General features: G+C 42.0%; 1 protein-coding gene across 5 annotated transcripts in view; it reads left to right on the top strand.

Moving 5' to 3' along the window:
* Nucleotides 1–1,587: 1,587 nt before the first annotated feature.
* Nucleotides 1,588–20,827, top strand: part of LOC108160771 (integrin alpha-PS2) — a 35,144-nt gene continuing 15,904 nt past the window's right edge. For 2 of the 5 annotated variants that reach the window (XM_017295009.2, XM_017294975.2), the window contains exons 1-4: nucleotides 1,588–1,711; nucleotides 5,154–5,520; nucleotides 15,026–15,156; nucleotides 17,587–17,684. In XM_017295009.2, coding sequence (XP_017150498.1) covers nucleotides 5,324–5,520; nucleotides 15,026–15,156; nucleotides 17,587–17,684 — 426 coding nt within the window. In that variant the 5' untranslated portion in view covers nucleotides 1,588–1,711; nucleotides 5,154–5,323. Of the gene's footprint in view, nucleotides 1,716–2,430; nucleotides 2,555–5,153; nucleotides 5,521–15,025; nucleotides 15,157–17,586; nucleotides 17,685–20,827 lie in introns of those variants that run through there. The other 3 variants (XM_033387355.1, XM_017294999.2, XM_017294992.2) reach the window with 3 other exon arrangements.

The following is a 20,827-nucleotide window of genomic DNA, read 5'->3' as shown; positions in this document are numbered from 1 at the left end:
AAATTTAAAACACGATTTGAAATGTGTCTAGGCGCGAAATATTTTTTCTTGCCAGAGATGCTTTCGATTGTTTAGGGTTGCATTTGAAAGGTATTTGCATAGTGCAGAGGGATGTTAAATAGCGATTCCAGCAACAAGCTATGTTAAGTAACATTTTTTTAGCGCATGCTAAAATACGGTAACAGGCATGTTATATTTTTATATCTTGTTTATTCGTTGTCTATGTTTCTCACATATTTATGTGCATCTATTTTTCATTGGCAATACTTTTACTTTTACTTCTTTTTAAATATTTTATTTCAGTCGGTCGGCCACAGGGCTATGTTAAGACTATTTTGACATATCATCTGTGTCACTTCAGTGCCTCGCTAATCTCTTTTTTAAATTTTAAATAATTTTTTCAAAATATTGCATATTGTACATGCATGTGTACTATTACTATAATTAAGAAAATCTATTACGCACTTCGAGGGACTTGATTTCACATACGCTATCCTGACATTATGTCCCACCCGCTCGCCTAGTTTTCCGCACCTAACATAGTTATACCATGCGTTCACATACACACATCAGTGCTGCCATAAAAACACTGGTAGTTTAAAAAAAATAGCCAAAAATGGCTAACACCGAAAATAAATAAGCTTAAACTTATTCCGACTAATTAAACTCAAAAAATAACAGATGTATTTATTGTGCTTTTATTATATAAAAGTTAAGAGTAATAGATGTGCTAAATAGCCTGCCGTTAGGCACGATTTCTGAGGGTTTAATTAGACACTGGAATCAGACAGACCGACAGATCAAACTTGTGCACTTAATCAACTCAATCAACAATTATAAGTGCGTTTATTCTAAAGCGGAGCCCTCTTCATGAGCGGCTGCTGCTTGCATAGGCTCCGTTCGCAACATGGTATAAGAGCGCACGACATTACAATTCAATAGCGTGATTTCATACATGTCTCTTAGGTATAATTATAGATATATATATATATATATATATATAGGCAGGCAACTGATTTGCCTTAACAAATACCGCCAGCTTCAATACCACTTTTGGTTGTTGTATTTTTCGTTTTTTGGAATTAAATACAAATATTTCAATGGAAAATCATAATTTTTGCCACATAGCAGCAGTATGCGTTGGTTGTGTCTGCTGGAACTTTACGAAGCCACTCTTTTTCCGCGCTTCCCAACCAGGCATCACAAAAATTAGTTTATAAAGTATTTTCTACATATCACATATACCACAGGCGAAGCCTCGGAACAAAGTTCTTGTTCATACGAACAAAGTTCCCATCACGAATGGCACACCAGACATAATATTTTTTATGCAGCGATAAAATCCAGAGTACGTGCATTATACACAGATTTAAAGCTAAAACAAGATGAATGTATTTAAAAAAAATGCTTAAATGCTTTTACACATATATGGAAATCTGTATTGAAAATTGTACAAGCAATTCAACTTTTAAAACTGCTAGATCTAGCCGGAAATATGCTAAAGTGGCAGCGCTGTTGTAAACCACACAGAAAATCGAGCCAAAGAGCGGGATGACCGTACCCTTATGAATAATTCTACCTTTCGCGACCTGACGGTCGGTTGTGCGCGCGCGATCCAAATCGAACAACAGCAACCGTAACGGTACATGGAGCCAGTGCGCGCTGAAATTAATTTTTTTGAAAATCCATTTGCAAATATGCAAATTTAATTGTTGGTATTTGAACACATGTAATAATATGCATGATTTGTGTGCTTTTCTGTGAATATCTGTGACTATCAGAGTCAACAAAATGTTTTGTGTTTGTGTAATTAATGTTTTCAGTTGCAATGCTCGCATGCTCTGCCGCAGTTTGCCGCCAAACTGTTGTTATTCAAAATTGCGAGTTTTCGTATTTGTCAAATTTGTAGAGATCAGTTCAAAAATGTGTCTTGAAATGATTGGAATAGATTTTGATAGCCATGTGGCGATCTTTATGTCACTGTGTGATCTGTATCTATTTATTTAGCTATACTCGTATACTCGTGTATATGCCTAATTTATATTAACCAAATGAATGACACATCAAATTGTATAGACATTTGCCAGCGGAAATTACATTCAAAAATGCTTGGATGCTCAAGACGGTTGTCTGCCTACTCACCTAAACAAAATCTGTGTAGGATGCCCCCTTCTATAAGCTCTACCCCACCACTCCTCCCCCCCCCCCCCCCCCCCCCCCCCCCCCCCCCCGACCCAACGGATCTCCCAACCAGCAAGTTAATGAAAAAACGAACGAACTTTGCTATCATTTTGGCTGTTAGAGAGCTTTGAGATTGTGTCTCTTCGAGAGTCTCACCCTGTCTCTTCTGTCTGTGTCGCTCTCGCATTGAGTAGGCGATCTAGCGTGAGCGGTTCGTTGCGGTTCACCTGGCTGGTGGAGCGCACACAGATAGACGTATCTCTGTATCTACATTAAGATGTATCTAATAGATACTTTGCGCCACTTGCTCTCTCGCCCTAGTCTTGGTTCAAATTTGGCTGCGTGCTGAGCATTGCAACGGCAGAAAATAAGAGTAACAAATAAAACGATAAAAAAAACTGTAACACGCGACGTGAATAAAATGTCGACCATATAATTTTCAACATGAAATATTTTTTTCAAGTGCAAAAAAAAAGTGGAAAATACAAACATTTTATATATGTATTCCTCAAATCAAACATATGGACTTGGAAAAGCTTTAACCTTCCCACACACACACACACACACACACTCACACACATACACTTTCATAAAGAGAAATAGATGTGGGTCTACTTATGCCATAAATGTGATCCCAGTGCTGGCTCAACGGTTTCATACCGCTTTTCTGCACTGGCCTCAAAGCAACGCCAGATCTTTATATGCACATATCTAGCGTACATATGTACGTATTTTAGTATCCCCGTATATGCATGTCTATATATATATATATATATACATATAGACCTAGCTATAGACAAGACTCTGCTGGGCGTAGCACACAGTCAGTCAGCAGCAGCAGGCACTCCGACGAAACAAATTTATTTTTAGATAAATGATCTGGTGTGTGTATTTTTTTTTTGCCTCTAATTTGTTGGCTTTTTTTTTGCGCCTGCCCAGATATTTTAACGTTAACCCAGATGGTTAACGTTTTGGGATCTATGGCAGTTTCAGCCGCTGGAAAACAAAGTTGCCCTAACTAATTGGCTCCGACTTACTCGAAACTTTGCCTGGCTGCAGCAACAGCACTTCGGGATCCTCAGTTTCAGCCTGTAAACGTATATAATGGTTAACAATTCGAGAATATATAAAAAAAGGGTTCCTTGTATAAAAATGACATCATAGAGTTTCTAGAATTTCAATTAAAGTTCCTAGTTCATGCTAGTATTTGAAAAAACATTAAAAACTCTCACTTTCGACAAAACAACAACATTTCTAGTGTTTCGATTACGAATAAAAACTGAAAAGTTTTCGACGAAAAATACCATCTTCGGATCTACCTAGAAACAAGATTTTTGAAGTCTTTGCCCCCAACTAGTTTTTTGGAATCACAAAAACAATATACAAATAGAATTCTTGAGTAAACTTTGATCCATTTGTGGCCAATCTATTTTGTATGGTATTTCGCCCGAGCTTGGAAACACTTTGCACACAGACACCACATACTCGTACAGTACTCGTATACATATATTCCGGCTGCAATTTGTGCCTGACAAATTTAACGGCTTTTTATTGGCAGAGTCAAGAGCCGAGCCGTACAGTCGTATTATTATGAATGCCGATCACATGATCAATGCCTGGGCATGAATCGCTGCCATATGGCACGATCGTTCTACAAAAAATTTCAATTATAGTTTAAGTTTTTTGTTTTCTCTACACAGCTACGGCTGTTGTGGTGTCTATGAATGGCAGCAGCCTATCAATGAGTTGTGGCGCCCACACATCTACTACAACTACTACATACATACATACATATTTATGTATGTATCTGTATCTGTATCTGTGGAAAATGTGTCAAATGTCACCTGCACTAATGTTGAATGCAAACGGGTCGAACGCCAACGCCAAAGCCAACCGTCAACGCCAACGCCGCCTACGGCCTTTTTTCGCATATTCAATGCAATTTGTAGAAAGACAACAAACACTTGGCTGAAAGGGCCCGGGGTCTCGTTCTCTGGACCTGGCTCTGTCGAGCCGTTATTTTTTTTTTTGGGGGGGCAACCTGTTTCGCGGTCCATTACGTCATCTGTGCGATAGAGAGACAGCGAGATGCTGTGCGTAGAACGCGCCAAAAAGCCAAAGAACAATAACAAGAACCAGTCAAAAATGTTTAGAGACAAACAAATCAGATTTTAAAACGAAGCAATATTGAGGATTCAACTTCATTAATACCCTGGGACTTAAAGATTTTTCCAACTAAAACTACTTTTAGAAATGCTTAAATTTCAACTAAAATCAAATGTTTAAACTAAACAATTAAATGTTTTAAATAATAAAAAAATATATAAATAACGTGGAAAAAATAAATTTTCTAAATATATATAAAAAAAAATTAACTCCAACAAATTAAATCATTAAAATGGAATTTCAATTTAGAAATGACGTGAAAAGAATTCCAGATTAAAATTGTAAAATATTATCAAATAAAATTACATACAAAAAACAGTTGAAAATCCAATTAAAAGAGAGATAAAAAAGGATAAGAAAATCATCGTTTTAGAATCTATTTTAAGGCAGTGGGTTGATCAGTCGAAGACACCTTTTGGCACCCTAGCTTCCGCTCAAGGCCAGAATATCTCGATTTCGAAGTTGTCGCGAGATAGAGAGAGCGATAGAGATGCAGAGAGTGGGAGAGCGGGAACGATAGAGAGAGAAAGAGCGGCAGATAGAGAGAACGATCTGAACCTCTGTCTTTGCTGAGTTGAAGAACATTTCGTCGCTGTTTAGGTTGTATTTTTTTTTTTTGGTTTTGATTTTGCTTTTTTCGGAATCTCGGAATTCATTTCGGCCAAGGTTGAGTTTTTATAATAAATAAAGCTTGTCGTGTGTGTGTGCATGATTGTCTGTGTGGGATCGCACTCTTTGGCTGTGTGGTGCCTCTGACCATATGTGATATTTGCAACGCTTAATTCTCCAATTGAACAACTCTTCAGGCCAACACCCACAGCAGCTGTGAAGATGCAATCGTAAAGGAGCAAAATATCTTAATGCAAACCCGACGAAAGCGAAACAAACGAAACTAAAAGCCCAAAAACACTCAGTCACCCATAGAAATTGTATCCAAGGAAAAGCCCGCGTGAAAAAAGAAAAGTGAATCAAAACGATGACAGCCCGCCGTCATCACCTGAGTCCGGGGCTGGCCCTGGTCCTGATGCTCCTTGTGAACGAGGTTCACATCTCGATTGGCTACAACATCGATCTGCCCAGCTATGTGAGGTACCAGCAGGCCACCAATTCCATGTTCGGCTTCAGCATTGCCTTGCACAAGGCACGCAATGACTACTTCGCCAACCAAAACAAGTAAGTACTCTACGACTACATATGAATGTATATATAAGGGGGCCACTGGGTGGGGCTTCTAGCTCTCCAATGACAAGGGGGGCGTGCTAGTGTTTGACCTTCTGACATCCCCACATACCCCCAATGAAGCGTGTACCATTATTCCATAAACTGCTGGAACGAGACCTATTAAATCAGGAATATATGATCTTGAAAACGACAAAATAGTACGTTCTCAATTGTGCAGCCACAAATCTAAAGCCGAAGCTGTAGATTCGCCTTTATATCTTTTCTTTCAAAAGGTAATTGAGGGTTGTTTGATCTATTGTATTGAACTGAATGCACTGAACAAAACAAAGGGCCATAGGTCACCATATTATGATCTTATTTCAATGATTTCTTAAAAGGTTATACAAGAAACACTTGGAATTCAGTTTTTTTCATATTTTGGGAAACTATTTTAACTGATTCCGGACTGAGCTGGACATCAAGTTTGCTAAGATAAGATTGTTATTTTCAGTGTGAAGAATACCATCATCATAGTGGAAGAATTTAAGATTTACTGCCTCTAAAGATTGCAAAATTCTTTCCGGAAGATTGGGAAATATGTGGTATCTTTTATCTTTATCTATGTGAGACATTGCTTTCCTCTTGTGCGTGACTTTCCTGGGTTTTTCCTCATCTTTTTTTGGACAGTCGGCTTATCGGCTGCTGGGGCGGATCCCCAGAACTAGCCCAAGATAAGGGCCCAAAGAAAGGCTGGCAACAAAAACAAAATTCTTTTTATCACAGTCTCGAGAGACGTCATAGTATACCCAAAGTGACAGCATAAGTTCAACAAACTGAGAGGCTGGCAGTGAGAGGAGAGCTACCGATAGCCAGAGCACAAATCTACACTTTCAACATATACTTTCATAACGTTTTTAGTGTTCTTAAATGGCAGTTGAGCAATTAAATGCGTTTTGTAATTAGGTCTTAAGAGCATTTTTTCAGAACTAAAGCAACGAGTCATAATTTCGAATGCAGATTACAAAAAAAAAAAAAACAAAGTTTCTGGGGAATTAACAATGAAGGGATTAGTCTTTGAATTCTGTTAAATTCAATCTCAAGCCAGGGTCCCCCCAGTCTGTTGGATCATTTTCCAGCAGATAGAACATCCCTTTCCCTTCCCCGTCCAAGAGATAATACCGAGACATGTTAATCTCTCAGTACAGTACAGCACTGCCCACTCGGTCTATCTATGCTCTCTGTCCCCCTATCTACAGCATCCCTCTGTGAGAGCGTGCGGCGTCAGGCGTTAAGCGTCAGGCACTAAGGGCCCATTAATTTCAATCAGAAAGAGATATGCATTTGGAGCTGTTGCCGATGAAGCTGTAGAAGAAGAAGGTGCCTCATTGACAAATTTACGAGTGTCCTATTGCACTATATGTATCTATCTATCTGCTCCAATGGACCGAACTTCTTTTGAATGATTGGTAAATATGGGACATTTTCGAGCTGAACCGTAAAGTTTATTGGGCAATCTCGAGTGCTTGACCCCATGACAAATGGCAAAATATGCAGTTCCAGCCGCTCTCCGTCCTGGCTCCGATGCTTTCTTGACTTTCAGTCGAGTTAGTTATTTATGTGAGGCGTTCAATATACGAACGAACTAACGAACGAACGAATCGATAGCCTTTGCTGAACCCCACAAAGTTCAGTTTGGTGGAGCGTGTTAATCAGCGTAGTCTCTGTGCCAGTCCCATAGTCTCTCATAGTCTCTCATAGTCCCATAGTGGGTCTCAGACTTTTCGCACGTTCATGGAGAGGCTACGGTACGTACAGAGGCGGAAGAAGCTTGGCTGGAAGATACATACATCCATCCATACATACCATCGATAGGGAGAGAGTGCTGGAACTCAGGCCGAGTCGGGGCTATCAACGCAACAGCATCTCTGGCTACGTGTGTGAATGGCCTTTGGGCCATTTGCACTTCTTTATTCGTTATTCCCTATAATCCATATACACACAGCCAAACAGATACAGATACTGTAGCTAGAGCCAGTCTGCTCTGCGCTCTCTAAGTGCACTTAAAAAGAAACGAAAATTATTTAAATGCAGCGTTAAAAATGTTTACAATTCAATAAACAGACGCAAACACAGCCACAGAGACAGACCGAAAGACAGACAGACAGACAGACAGACAGAGACACAAAAGAAGATCGCAGAGCATTTTGGTTAGACCTGGCCCTCGACACGTTCAGATACAGATACAGATACAGAGATACTACATACAACAGCAGAGTAAAAGCGCTAACAGAGTAAGAATTGGAGACCAAGTTGGTTGAACTCTGTATGCTCTTTTGTTGGAAATGTTCTCTTTAAAAGTGCACCTGGAATGAGGTGAGCTGTCAGTCCTTCGAAAGTATCTCAAGCTCCTCAGCTAATCAATTGATATGCAGTAATATTCCCTTAAGTTTGTGGCTGTTCTAGGTATTTTTAGGGAATTTTATTTTGGAAAATGTTCAAGTTCCAAAAGGTTTGTCCTCGAATTCTCTATAATCTCTATAAAATAACCATTTTCTGTAATTTTGAAGTGATCTATATTCTTGTAAGTTTGTTTTTGTTTGCATTACTTAAAGTAAAAGTGAAATATCCAAGATTAATGCCAAGATTAGCCAAGAGAAAAGCGTCTATAATGGCAGAACTTTTAAGGAATTCCAAGAAATACCAATTAGAAAGTTATCTATGGGATATATGTATGAACGATTCGTAAGATTGGACGTAATTCCCTTACCAAGAAGCTCTTTTTGGCTTTTGCGAGCCGGCTGCAAATGAATACATAATGCCTTTGTCGAAGGGCAATATACGAGCACTTATACGCCTGGTACCCTCCTCTTTCAGCCACTCCACTCTCCCTTGCCGGCTTAAAAGCTTAAAAATTACCTGACTCCATTCTGCAGCTTCATGAGATAATTGTGTGTTAAATGCCCACAAGACAAAAGGCGAGGCGAGACGACAACGAATTGAGGAAAGTGGTAGCGGGGGAGTGGGGACTGAGGGGGGTAGCTAAGTAACTAGTTGTGGTTATTGTTTATAAGGCAAAAGACCAAAGCCGTTGGCCAATATGTGGTTTGCCCTGAAGCGCGCGTTGCGCGTTTGCTGTGCCACCAGCAGCAGCAGCAGCAATTAATACAGCACATAAATGTATCCGTATCTTGCAGACAAATGCTCTTGTATCTCTGTATCTGTATCTGTATCTCTGCTTGACATAGTTTACAACAATCTGTGCGTGTGTGATTGTGTGTGCTATTTACGGTCAAGTGTTGCGTCGGCGCACAAGGTTACCAGCCAGCCAGCCAGCCAGCCACTAAACGCAGCTTCACCCAATTGGCCAAATAGAGTCGTTTGTCCGTTAGGCGCTGAGACCATCCATCCAGAACGAGAGAGTTGATCGCAGTCCAGTTGTGGCCAGGCAGCAGGCGCAGGTTTCCTTATAGATAGACTCTGTATGGGGTGTCCATGGTTATGCTGTGCCTCATTAGCCTGACCTCGTTCTTCCATGGCAGCTCTTCGGCAGCTACATGGCTACTAGCTACTGGCTTTGGGTGTTCTCTTAAGCAGATCAGATCCCAAAATGTTTGAATAAACATTGATGGGCCTAAGGAAGCCGATACAAGACTTTGATGTTCAAGTGCAGCTAAGGAAATGCAAGAGGGAAAGTGTATCCGTATAGATATTATGTATATCTTAAAATGTTGACTCAAAAGATAGAACACTGCATTCAGATCGTTTAAGATCTTCTAAACTTCGGTAATTTTTAATTAAAATTTTTTCATTCAACACATATTTATTTGTTTTAGAAACTCATTCATCAATGGATTGAAATTTGGAGTACAGTAGCTCTTCCAGAGATATGATTGAATTTTCAAAAATTATTCGAAACATTTTAGATATCTTAAAGTCTTTTTCCCTGAGATACTACGAGTATCTCGAAAATTTCCTTTCAATTATTTGTAGCTAGGTTTTTTCCGACAGACCACCGACTTTGCTGGCGGCTGAAGCAGTAGCCGATCACTTGAGGAGTTCATTTAGGTCTGCCCCGCTCCCGGCCGTCGCTCCTTCTGTTCTCCATTAAGTGGGTTACAGTGCCTGCTCATGGGCATGGGCCTGGGTAATCTATCTATTGCATAAACTACTGTCAGCTGCAGCTGCCATGAAAATGATCGTGTCGATCGCTGCTGGATTGCCTGTGTGTTGTCGGCAGCAGCGCCGCTTACGTTTGTTGTGGTTATGAAATTGCAAAACGGCAGCAGCAGACAATGAGAAATGTAATTGATTTCAAATATTTATTTTCCTCCTTTTGCCCGTACTCTCTGGCATTTCGGTTCGGTTTGGGCTGCTATTGCTGGCCGCCTTAATTGCCGCTTGATTGCAGACTCGAGTGCTGGCTGTAGTGTGGGGTACTCGTAGATAGACATCAGCGGAGATCTGAGATCGGAGATCAGCTGGATAGATAGAATTAAGGCTTCTCCACGAAAAACGGAAGTGTCAATGTGTAAAAAAGGTGTTGGAAAACCACACACAAATCCACAAGCACACACACAAACACAAACATAAACAGAGGAAAAAGACAATGAGAGAGGGGCTCGGGCTCGGGCTCGGGCTCGGTCTCGGGCTCAGGCTCAGGCCCTGGCCCTGGCTCAGAGTCAGGCTGGTACCGGGGGCACAACATTTGGGTAAATGGCTCAATGAACAAACAAACGGAGGAGGGTACGATCGAAAATGAGCGCCGGCCCCGGGAACCTAGGGTATGTGCCTTTGCCTAGGCTGTCACGTGTGTGAACGGTTAGTTTTTCCCAGAGAGACCTCCAGGAAAACGAAATGAGGCGCACACATGTTTAGCGCCGACACGCCCTCGCTCTTTCCAGCCCTAGTCCTCACCCCTCGCCATCACCCAGGGTCGCGTCGCGGCGAATGGTTTCGGTTCCTTTAACGCGGACTGACTCTGAAAGTGACTTGGCGATTTACGGAATGAAATGTACCCCTTTATATTTACGTTGTGCATTACTTAAAAGGTTACCCAGAATGAGTATGAGAATGACAGAAACAGACACAGCCACAGCCACAGCGAGAGACACAGAGAGGCAGATCGACAGTGCTGACTAAAAGTCTCTCAGACAGAGAGTTTCGGGGTGGCAGCGGATGTTGGGATCATAGTTCATGTTTGTGACTGTTCTTGGCTGGAGTGGGGAGGGGGAGGCCGAAAGATCACTACGGATACGATTTCTGATCAGCTTTTGGGACTGTCAAATGCAAATAAGATTGCCCAGAAAGTACATTGAAAGTTCGGAATGAAATTTCAATGATTTCAATCGAACCTACTCGTATATCTTCGGGAAGTCTATCAGGTAACTTGAAAGATTTCAGATGAGAAAAATAGAATCGATAAAATGATTAAAATGACTCAAACTCTCTTGAGCAATATAGATCTACAGGGGATTGAAAAAGATCTCTGCAGAAAGCCGAAAACTCAACAATTTCAATAATAAATTTCCTACTCAAATCGATGGAAGGCCGAAGATACTCGGTTCATAATTATTTTTAAAGAATTATCTGCACTGAAGATACTCGCATGACTCACAATTAGATGAACTCAAGAGGTAGCAGGTCCATTGAAAATGATTTTATAACTATGGGAAGAGAGCATGAAAGTAACTTCCGATTGATTGTAAATGCAGAAATCTTTAGTAACTTTCTTAAATTCTGAGCGGGACACCCACAATGAAACAAGAGCTCGTTGAAATTGTTTGATAGATTGCTGGGATCAGAAGGTCACAAGCCTGAAGCCTGAGGCCCGAAGGAAATGCCTAACAAATTGCCTGTCCCAGGATCGGGGACCAGCTGTCTGTGTGTCGTCGTGTCGTTACTCGTGTGGTGCACATACATTCCTCGCTCACTGTGCTCGTGTCATTCATTCTGGAGAACGGGAGGGGAGGGCCGCGCATAGTGAGGCAGGAAGCATGCGCAGCTTCACACGAGAGCAGAGCAGAGCAGAGCACCCACATCATGATGTCGGGGGACTTGAGACTGGGACTTGGATTGGGATTGGGAATGGGAATGGGAATGTGGGACTAGTCCGGTGTCTGGCTCGATGTCTGTCTGTTCAGCTGTTGCTGTCCCACTCGTGCCTGCCATATCCTGCGAGCAACGAAACGAATGTCGGGCATGTGTTGTCATTGAGACAAAGTCGGAAGTCGGGGGCTAGGTATTGGTTGAGGGACTTCACAGACAGACAGGGAGAGAGAGAGAGAGAGCAAAGGAGGTGCACAGAACAATTTTCGAAATTTATTTTTAAAAAATTATTTTTATTGCGGCTGCTGCACGCGACGACAATCGAAGAAGTAACCCAAGACGTCGCACCAGACCAGATCAGACCCTGGCACTGAAGACCAAAGTCGGGGAGAACGAACATTCGTTCCATTTAGCATTCAAGGCGCGATCTAACAAAAGGTTCTTCTTTTATTTTCTCTTCTCTGCTCTTTCTCGCCGCTCCTTTTCCATTTAATTTGGTTCTCCTTTCCTGGCCTTCCAGTCGATTCGTTGAGACATGTGTGCGGAAAATTGGTTTCCCATTTATTTCTCCGTCTCCTAATAGAGACATTTTGAGCCTGAGTCGACCTGAAACGCAGTGCAAAAATATTTGGATCTGAACGAACAACAATCAAGCAATTGGGAAATTGTTTGGCTTTTTGTTGGCTAGGCGCCTGGTTTGATGTTATATTTGTTCCATTCACCCACTTCCAATTGAATTGCATTGATTTTGATTATTTTAGAGCTGGCATTGTGTGTGGCTTCTCATTCTCTCTCTCGCTCTCTCTGGGCTCTCTATCTCTCTGGTTCGCTGCACAAGAAACAACAAACAAATGGATGATGACAGAACAAACAAATGAACACATTTGCCTCTGGGGAGGCTGCTGACGCGTGCTCTTTAATTAAAAAAAAAAAATTACGCAAGCCAACGCTTCACTGATCTAAATTCGCTTCGAAATGAACGGTTGACGGGTACGGGATACGGGATACGGGGATAGATCGTCTGAAGGTTTATCCGCAAGCCAATGCTATAATAATCGAAAATCAGATCAGTGATGATTTTCTTGCAATGCAGTTTTCAGTTCATAGAGACCTCAAGAACAACAAGACCACATAAAAAATGGGATTACCAGGGAACATGAATCAGTTAAGGAGTTGATAAAACACGCATAGAAAATGAAAGATCAAAGAATTGTGGTTTCCTATGGGTTTATGGTTATAGTTTGTAATATCTTTTCTGCTTACTTGGAACTTCTATAAATAAAATCATTCGATTCAAAAATATACATATACCAATAGATTGGCTCCGAGAGTGGATATTGTAAGAAGAACGGGGTCTTACTTCGATTTATATTTTTCAAATTTAAATTTAATAATTTTCATACATAAAATTCCCTTTTATTTAATAGATTTTTTCAAATATTTTTCATATTTTAATTAAATATTTTGAATTTTAAAAAATATAAGAAAATTGAAAATTTGTATTTTTATACATTTTCAATACATTTAAAAACAAAAGTTAATTCTATTTATTTTCATTATATTTAATATAATACACAATATCTATGGGGGTGTGCCATTTTTCTTTCAGTGTAATTGCATACATAGTACGTACATATGTGAAAGGATATATAGAATACATACTACAATATATCTTTAAATGGTATTCATAATAAATATATTAATATCCACTGGTTGTTGTCACTGTTTATCGTTTTTTTTTTTTTTTCGAAATACTGGGAATTGGAAAAGATATGTTCATATCTGTGTGCATATATGTATGTATATTTTTAAGCGCCATGAGTCAAATAAATTTGGATTATTCATCTGCTGTGAAGAGTAATTTCTTTTGATTGTTATTTTGGTTATTCATTCATTCAACGAAATGCAAATGCGTTCTAGAGGGGCGCCGTGGCCTGGCCTGGCCCGGCCGGGTCTGTCGTTGGTCTACAAAGAGGGAGGAGAGGAGGAGGAACCTGTTTGAGCTTGATGTCAGCATTGACTGTATGTTCGTAAATTAATATTAATTATATTCAACGAGAGAGTATGATCGAATCGGGCCCTGTCAAGCTCTTCGATGAATGCCAATGATGTCAGCGGGCACACACAGATACTAGATACACAGATACTTGGGCACAGAGATACAGTTTGAGAGAGCTTTAGGTTAAGTATTCATCTTCTCTTTCTATCTATGGGCTAGAGTCTAAGGTCTACTTTAGAGGCCTCTTTTTGGCATTTTAATAAATACCAAATGCCACCCAAATGCCTGACAGGATCCAAGGGCCCGCTTCATGGTTTCACTTACTCACTTACCCATTCACCCCGTTCAGAAGAACTTCTCTTTTCCGTTTGCCGTCTGCCGATCTTCTGTCTGTCTGTCTGTCTGTCTCTCTGTCTGTGGGTCGGATCGTCCCTCCCTCACTTGGGTTTGCCACGCATCTGTGCAATTTTTGCTTTAGTCAAGCGTCAAATTGTTGCATGTGGGCCGAGCAGGTCGGCGGGCTGCACAGAGAGAGAGAGAGAGAGAGAGAGGAGCGGGGCACGGGGCAAGAGCCCCGTTTTTAATCAACTCTCAAGTGTTTGATTTGGACCGTTTGCGGCGGCCCGCCTTGTACATTGCATCTATATATGTATATTTTACTTTCCGTTTTATTATTTTCAATTTTAATGAAGGCCCATTTACTGCACCCCTCAGGGCCCGGAGCCAGAGCCAGGCAGGCACCCTTTTTGTTCGCCGCACTTCCGCATTCAATGAATGCTAATGACAGCTGTCAATGTGCGTGCCATGATGAACTACTACTGGCTCTGGTGCTTGTCCCTGCCGCCCCTGCTCGCCCTGCTGCTTCCCTGATGCTCGCCCATTCAGTAGCCAGGGAGTAGAGTCAGAGGGAGTTCAAGCCGAGACCTGGGCTCAGCTGAGCTGATGGTGGCTCTAGAGTCTAGAGAAAGGTTGGTGAGGGTTGCCAAAGGCAATGCAGAAAGCAGCCAAATCATCAATGATTATGGGTTTAATCCAATTTCGAAACGTGTTACCAGATTGGAAATTTAAGAAATCTCATTTAAAAATGGTTTTGTATGGGGAAAATATAGATAGATAAGGGTAAATATAATTTGGAATCATTTACACACGTGTTATGTTTTTGCACGGCAAAGAAATATCAGTGTAATTCCATTTTTGGCAATTTTTAGACGAAAAATAATTTTATCTATTAGAAATACTTAAAATATTCAAGTTAATTTAAAAATATGCAATATTTAATACAAAAATTCCTTCCTTTTGATTTAAAAATAAATACTTTACAAACTTAAACTTTATATGTTCGATTTAAATACCATTTAAAACATACCATTAATCGAATAGAGTGGAATTTCTTCGCTTTACTTTTGAAAATTTTCTGCCGAATTTTCAGTTTCAATTTGCTAATCCCTCGATTTTGTGTTGTGCTTCTTTCAGTGTCAGCCTGATTGTGGGTGCCCCAAAATACGATACGTCCCGGTTTCAGCCCGGCGTTGTGGAGGCCGGTGGCGTCTTCAAATGCAGCATGAAAGACGATGACTGCAAATTGGTGCCCTTCGATTCCAAAGGTAATTTCAACGACACTCGACAAAAGGAATGGGCTATAAAATGGGTATAAATCTGGTACTTTTGAAAGGGAGTTTCTCTATCGAACCGTTGGCGCCAGGGCCAGAGCCAGGCCTGCCTCCCCCCCCCATTGAATCTCCATCAAATTGGCGCCAGAGACACATCAGAGAGTGTCAAGGCGGTGGGTAGGTGTGGGGTGTGCGAGGGGCCCAGAGTGCAATTAGTTTATTTATGGGCTACACGCAGGCGCAACTTTTTAGTATGCAAAATGCGAAGAATGCAGTCCGTGGAGGGGGAAATACTCGAACAGATATGCAAAAATACGAAATTGCAATAATACTCGTATATTTTTAGACAATTTCCATTTGTTTGAAAGCCTCACAGCCAGCACATCCTCAGCATAAAACGGAAATGATAAACGCTCAGAACTTCCTCGCAGCGCATCATTCGGATATTTTTGCATATTTTTTCCATTAAGTTCCCCAGTTCCTGGGTGCCCGGCCCGCCCCAGCTCAATGTCTCCTCGCCGCGGCCATAAATATGCAATTTGGTTTTGCCACACAAACAGAGAAAACAGAGAAAAACACCTCTGAAAATTTATTGACACGTGCCTCATCAGGGGACTGCAGACGCGCTAATGGATTGGGGATGGGTACATTATTCTTATGGGGGGGGGTTGACATAAATTACTGGCCGATACTCTCCCCTTTTCTTAATTTTTTTTGCTAAAACGAAAGTGTTTCTCTTTGAAACGTGAATTGTGCGCTGGGCCAGGAGTAAACAGGTGCTTCATCCAGCTAGCAGGTTCGTTGTCTCATCCATCGCTGTGTAGTACCGTACCTCTATGTGTGATGCACTCTGAATCACAGCACACTTAAGTGGATGTGATTCATTCGGCACTTCTCGGATTCGTGTATCATTCTAATTATTTATTTTACTTATGTCATTCCTGCCACATTTCACCCACATCGAATATTACCAACACAAGAAACGGAAGACTTACGCAAAGGAAACATATTTCCGTTCCGTTCTGTTCCGTCTTTTACTTGATTTTGTTTGCTGTTCGCGTCACTCACAGTTCATTGCTTCATTTGCTTAAAATATGCACGTACATTCACGTTTTTAATGAATTCATATTCGCTCATTATTATCCCGTAGATGTTAAATAGTTGTCCGCTCCAATGAGCTCATTCACGATCGATCTCGATACAAACCCTTTATTTCTTCTTTAATCGAAGATCAGCCTTTCACTTTTGCAAAACAAGTTAGTCTTTCACTTGAGATTCATTTGGAAGCTACAAATTTAATTTGCAAAACAAAGTTGAAGAAAAATTTGAAAACATATTTGAAAACTTCAACTTTGGGTCGCTACATCCCCAGGTAAATGCAGTCACTATAGACACGTATCAAAAATCAAGTGAAAGCTCCTACAATTCTCTCTACAGTCCATTAATTTTTGTGGATATCTGCGATGCAGATGCCGAGTAAAAATTCTTAACCCAAATCTCCTTTCTTAAAACAATTTTTCGGGGTTATAATGCAAATTAAAATTGATTTATAGACAAACAAAAGTTCCAAAATAAGACGAATTTTCCAAAAAGTCACAATTGCATGAAATTTGAGAATTTTTGAATTTTTTGTTGGTACTTAATAATAGAGAAATGTGTATAGACCCACTGTTTCGTGCTGTGATTCATTCGTGATTATTTTACTTGATTCATCGATCATTTGGTGTGCGTATACGAGTATCACCCACTGGATCGGTCAGCGATCGCATTCAACACACTCCCTACTAGTCCCGCATTCACTCCCTGTACTTGGGGCACTCTGCCATCTACCATCTACCATCTTCCATCCATCATTCCCCTAATGAGGCGGCGATGCACCCTTGAATCCATTCAAGGATGATGGATTCGCCATTCATCCCTCATTAGGCCAACAAATATGTACAGTCTGCACACCCAAAACTACAAGTATTCCCCCACCCACCGCCCTGCGAGGCACCTCACCTTAGTCCCACCCGCAATTGTGTCATAAATCACTGACAAAAGGAAGTGACCATCAGCGTTCTCAAGTGTTCTGTTCTCAGTGTTGTGTCCGTCTCAGCGAGAGAGAGGGAGCTTAATTAGTTTGCTTTTTTTTTGCATTTTATTTTTTATTCGGCTTAGAGCACCGCCCCAAGAATACATATTAATTTCAGTAAATTGTCCATTTCCGTCCACATTTTGTCGGAATTATTGTTGTGTGTGCCTCTTGTTTCTTCTCAATCTTTCCTTTAGAATATGCTTTATTATCTTTAAAGTCTTAAGTTCTTCTTTTTTGCTGCTCTCCGTCCACTTTTGGTTTCCGCCAAAACCAAGATGGGATTTTAAATGGACGGCAAATGATATTAATTTCTTCTTTCTCTCCCTCGAAAAAACCAAACCAAACAGGTAACAATCGGAATACAGAGGGCGAAATCGTAGACAGGAAGTCCTACCAATGGCTGGGAGCCACTGTGGCCACAGGACGCGACAACGATTTGGTTGTGGTAAGTCTTTATATCCCAAGAAACAAAAAGCGCTCTATAAGTCATACTTTGAGGTCTCTAGCAGGCACCACCACTCTTTCTGGTATTGCCTACTTACATGCACCTAATGCCAGCGCTTAATGTGCCACTCAAATGCGAAACTGGGATATACCCGCGTACTTTCATTTTCCACAGACCACAAGTGACCTACTAACTGACTTCCCCACGAATGTCGTCCGTCCACCGATTTTAATGTGCATTGAATGATGGCATCATCATCGCGCTTGCTCTGCCTCTGGGACTGGGACTGGGACTGGGATAGACCTCGTTAAAATGTCAAATCGCATCGAAAGTGCAAGGTAGCGGACAACCAGTCGGATCAGACCCGGGTCGGGTCGGGTCGGGTCGGGGAGGGGAGGGGAGGGGGGCGCCGCCCACCGGGTATCATCGGGTAACAGACACCTCCCGAGCACACTGAAAATCCAAAGAATAAAATTACATTTTTTATGGGTTTGTTTGACGTGTTCGGGTGTTATTATGCATTCATGCCGTTAGATGTCAGTGGGTGTCTTGGTCTTGGGTCTGGGGTTCTCAATGCGTTTCGATTTCGGTGTATTCGGTGCTTTTTGTCATCTCTGTGGTTCCCACTTGGATTGCGTCAAGTAAACCACACTCACACTCACACACAAACAAAAGCCAAGCCACTGGAGAGATACCAATAGTCAGATAGTCTACATAGGTGCTTGCCAGCCAGGGTGCCCCGGCTCCCTGGGTGCTTTTGGTGCTTGGGTGCTTTGGGGGCTCTTTAAGGTGTGCCATGTCTCGCAACTTTGGTTAATTGCGTTGGCGTTGACGTTGACGTTGACGTTGGCTTTGTTGTCTGCCCACCCACCTGGGGGACCTGTGGGACTGCCGCAAGACCGAGAACCCCATAAACATTTGATTTTCACTTTAGTTCTCAATTAACTTTGATTTGGCCCATTTGATTTTGGCCATGGCGCACCAAGAACCGTTAACATTGATGGCCCAGAGTGTACGCTCCGCCCAGAGTGCGAGCGTGTGTACTTTTGTGGCTCCGAACCACTATTGGACTACGTCCAGGTCACTTCCGCCACGCGCTTTGGCCTGGTCTTCGACTGGCCTTCAAATTCCCATTAACCAGAGCAGGTCATCGATTGATTTAGTTTGTTCCAAGTGCGCCCTAAATGGGGGGGGGGGGGGGGGGGGCAACAGGACTACATCATCCTCTCGCATTACCTCAGGCAGCCGCGCGAAATTCTGCAGGATTATGACTGGCCATAGAAGAGGGTACGAATGCTCAAATGTTTTGGTTCGGAGTTGGTTAGCTTCAAATGTGGCAACTTATTTTAAGGCAGTGCTTACAAAACTTAGATCAGACAATATATCAGATTTCTATGAAGCTGAGTTCTCCAGATATGTCCAAATATATGTATGTACATTCATAAATACGAGTACTGCTTTTCATATCCTTGGCCTTGGAAGTTTTTGCCTAAATCATGCCCATGACATGTTTTTGTTGGGTCCGTCGCAAAATGATAAATTCATCTGGAAAAAAAACGTATGATTTGCTTCCATTTTGCTTGTGGTTTTTCATGGCAAGAACGCTGTAATTTTGGTCGTCCTGGTGGCAGGCTGAATGCCACAGCTCTACTGGCCCATCGAGATCCAAGCGCTGGACATTTGGGTCAAAGAAAACGTTCGGCGGAGAAGTCCTTCAAGTGCGAATACAAATGCATTGTCAGAAATGTATCAGTATTGGCTAAGTGGCATTAAAGCAAGTCTAAGGATCATTATCCCGCGTATAAGATGCCATGAGATCACCCAGAGTTTGGTTAGGTGAGGTTATGAGACATACGTATATATGTATGGTATGGTATGTATGATAGCACCATTAACCTCGCGCTGACGACGCGTCAACAGTGGCATCGATGTGGATGTGAGGCGTGGGCGTTGGCGATGACCGCCTACAATTTGGCCATGATCGGCAATCAACGCAGACCCAAGGTGACATCATTTTGAACTCACAGAAAATGCTACCCAATGCTCACGCTGAATATGCCTGGGTCCGCTTCTGCTGGGGACTGGGCCTTGGCCTGCGCCTGCGCCTGGGCCTGGGCCTGGGGGGCTTGTGCCGCATGTCGTGCGGTCTCGTTTCGCAACGTTTTTATTTTCTTTTCCGATGCTGTTGTTGTTTGGTCTGCTCTGCTCTGCTCTGCCCGTTGCGATTGCGACATGATCATCGACACGATCTGTGAAATTGCCAGCGCTATTGAACTCAAATATGGCCGGGGCACACACAGAAAGAGAGAGAGAGAGCGCAGGAGCTGAGAATGGAGATGGAGCTGGGGCTGGGACTGGGGCTGGAGCAGGGGCCATGGGCCTAGCATCGGGTCTGGCATCTGCATCTGCATCTGGCATCCGGCATCCGAGTGGCTCTGGGGGGGGGGGGGGGGGGGGGGGGGGGGGGGGGGGGGGGGAGGGAAGGAGGCAATGGATGCACCGATATTCTTTTGGCATTCGCATTGGTAACGTCTGCATGTCGACCATGTCAAACGTGTTGACTTTTGACTCTGACTCCCCCCCCCACCCCCACCCCCAGACTCGTACAACACAGAAATCGACGGCGTCTGCAAAAGTGCAGTTTAATGTCTCAAAAATTTATCGTTGGCGTTTCGGTATGCACTCTGCTCCAAACATGGGCAATAAACCACACAAAAACAAAAACAAAGCAAAACAAAGCAAACAAAAGCCCAAATACAGACCCAGAGACCTTTCAAAACTACTACTAAAAACTGCAAAAAGAAAGCCAAAACCAAACCAAACTAAACAGCAACAAGAAATCATTCAAAATATGTTTCGGGTAAAAGGAAATAAACCGAGAACACGACAAAACAATTTGGCTATAAAGAATGCAATCGGTGGACAAGAGCACGGCAAGAAAGGTCACCATTCAAATGGGGAAAAAATTGATCTTTTAAAGATCTTCTAAGTATTTAAAGCACATGGAAATATGGGGAGCAAATGCATAGAACTTGAGACTAGATTTGGTATCCCAGCCCCGTCTCGTTCGCACTTGTCGTGGGAGATGGGAAAAACCTAAACAGAAAGAGAGGAACCACGAGCACTTGTTATGCTCTAGTACA

Source organism: Drosophila miranda, chromosome XL (genome assembly GCF_003369915.1).
Source record: "Drosophila miranda strain MSH22 chromosome XL, D.miranda_PacBio2.1, whole genome shotgun sequence".
NCBI lineage: Eukaryota > Metazoa > Arthropoda > Insecta > Diptera > Drosophilidae > Drosophila > Drosophila miranda.
The sequence above is the reverse complement of the archived record's forward strand: the minus strand, read 5'-3'. Positions and strand labels throughout refer to the sequence as shown.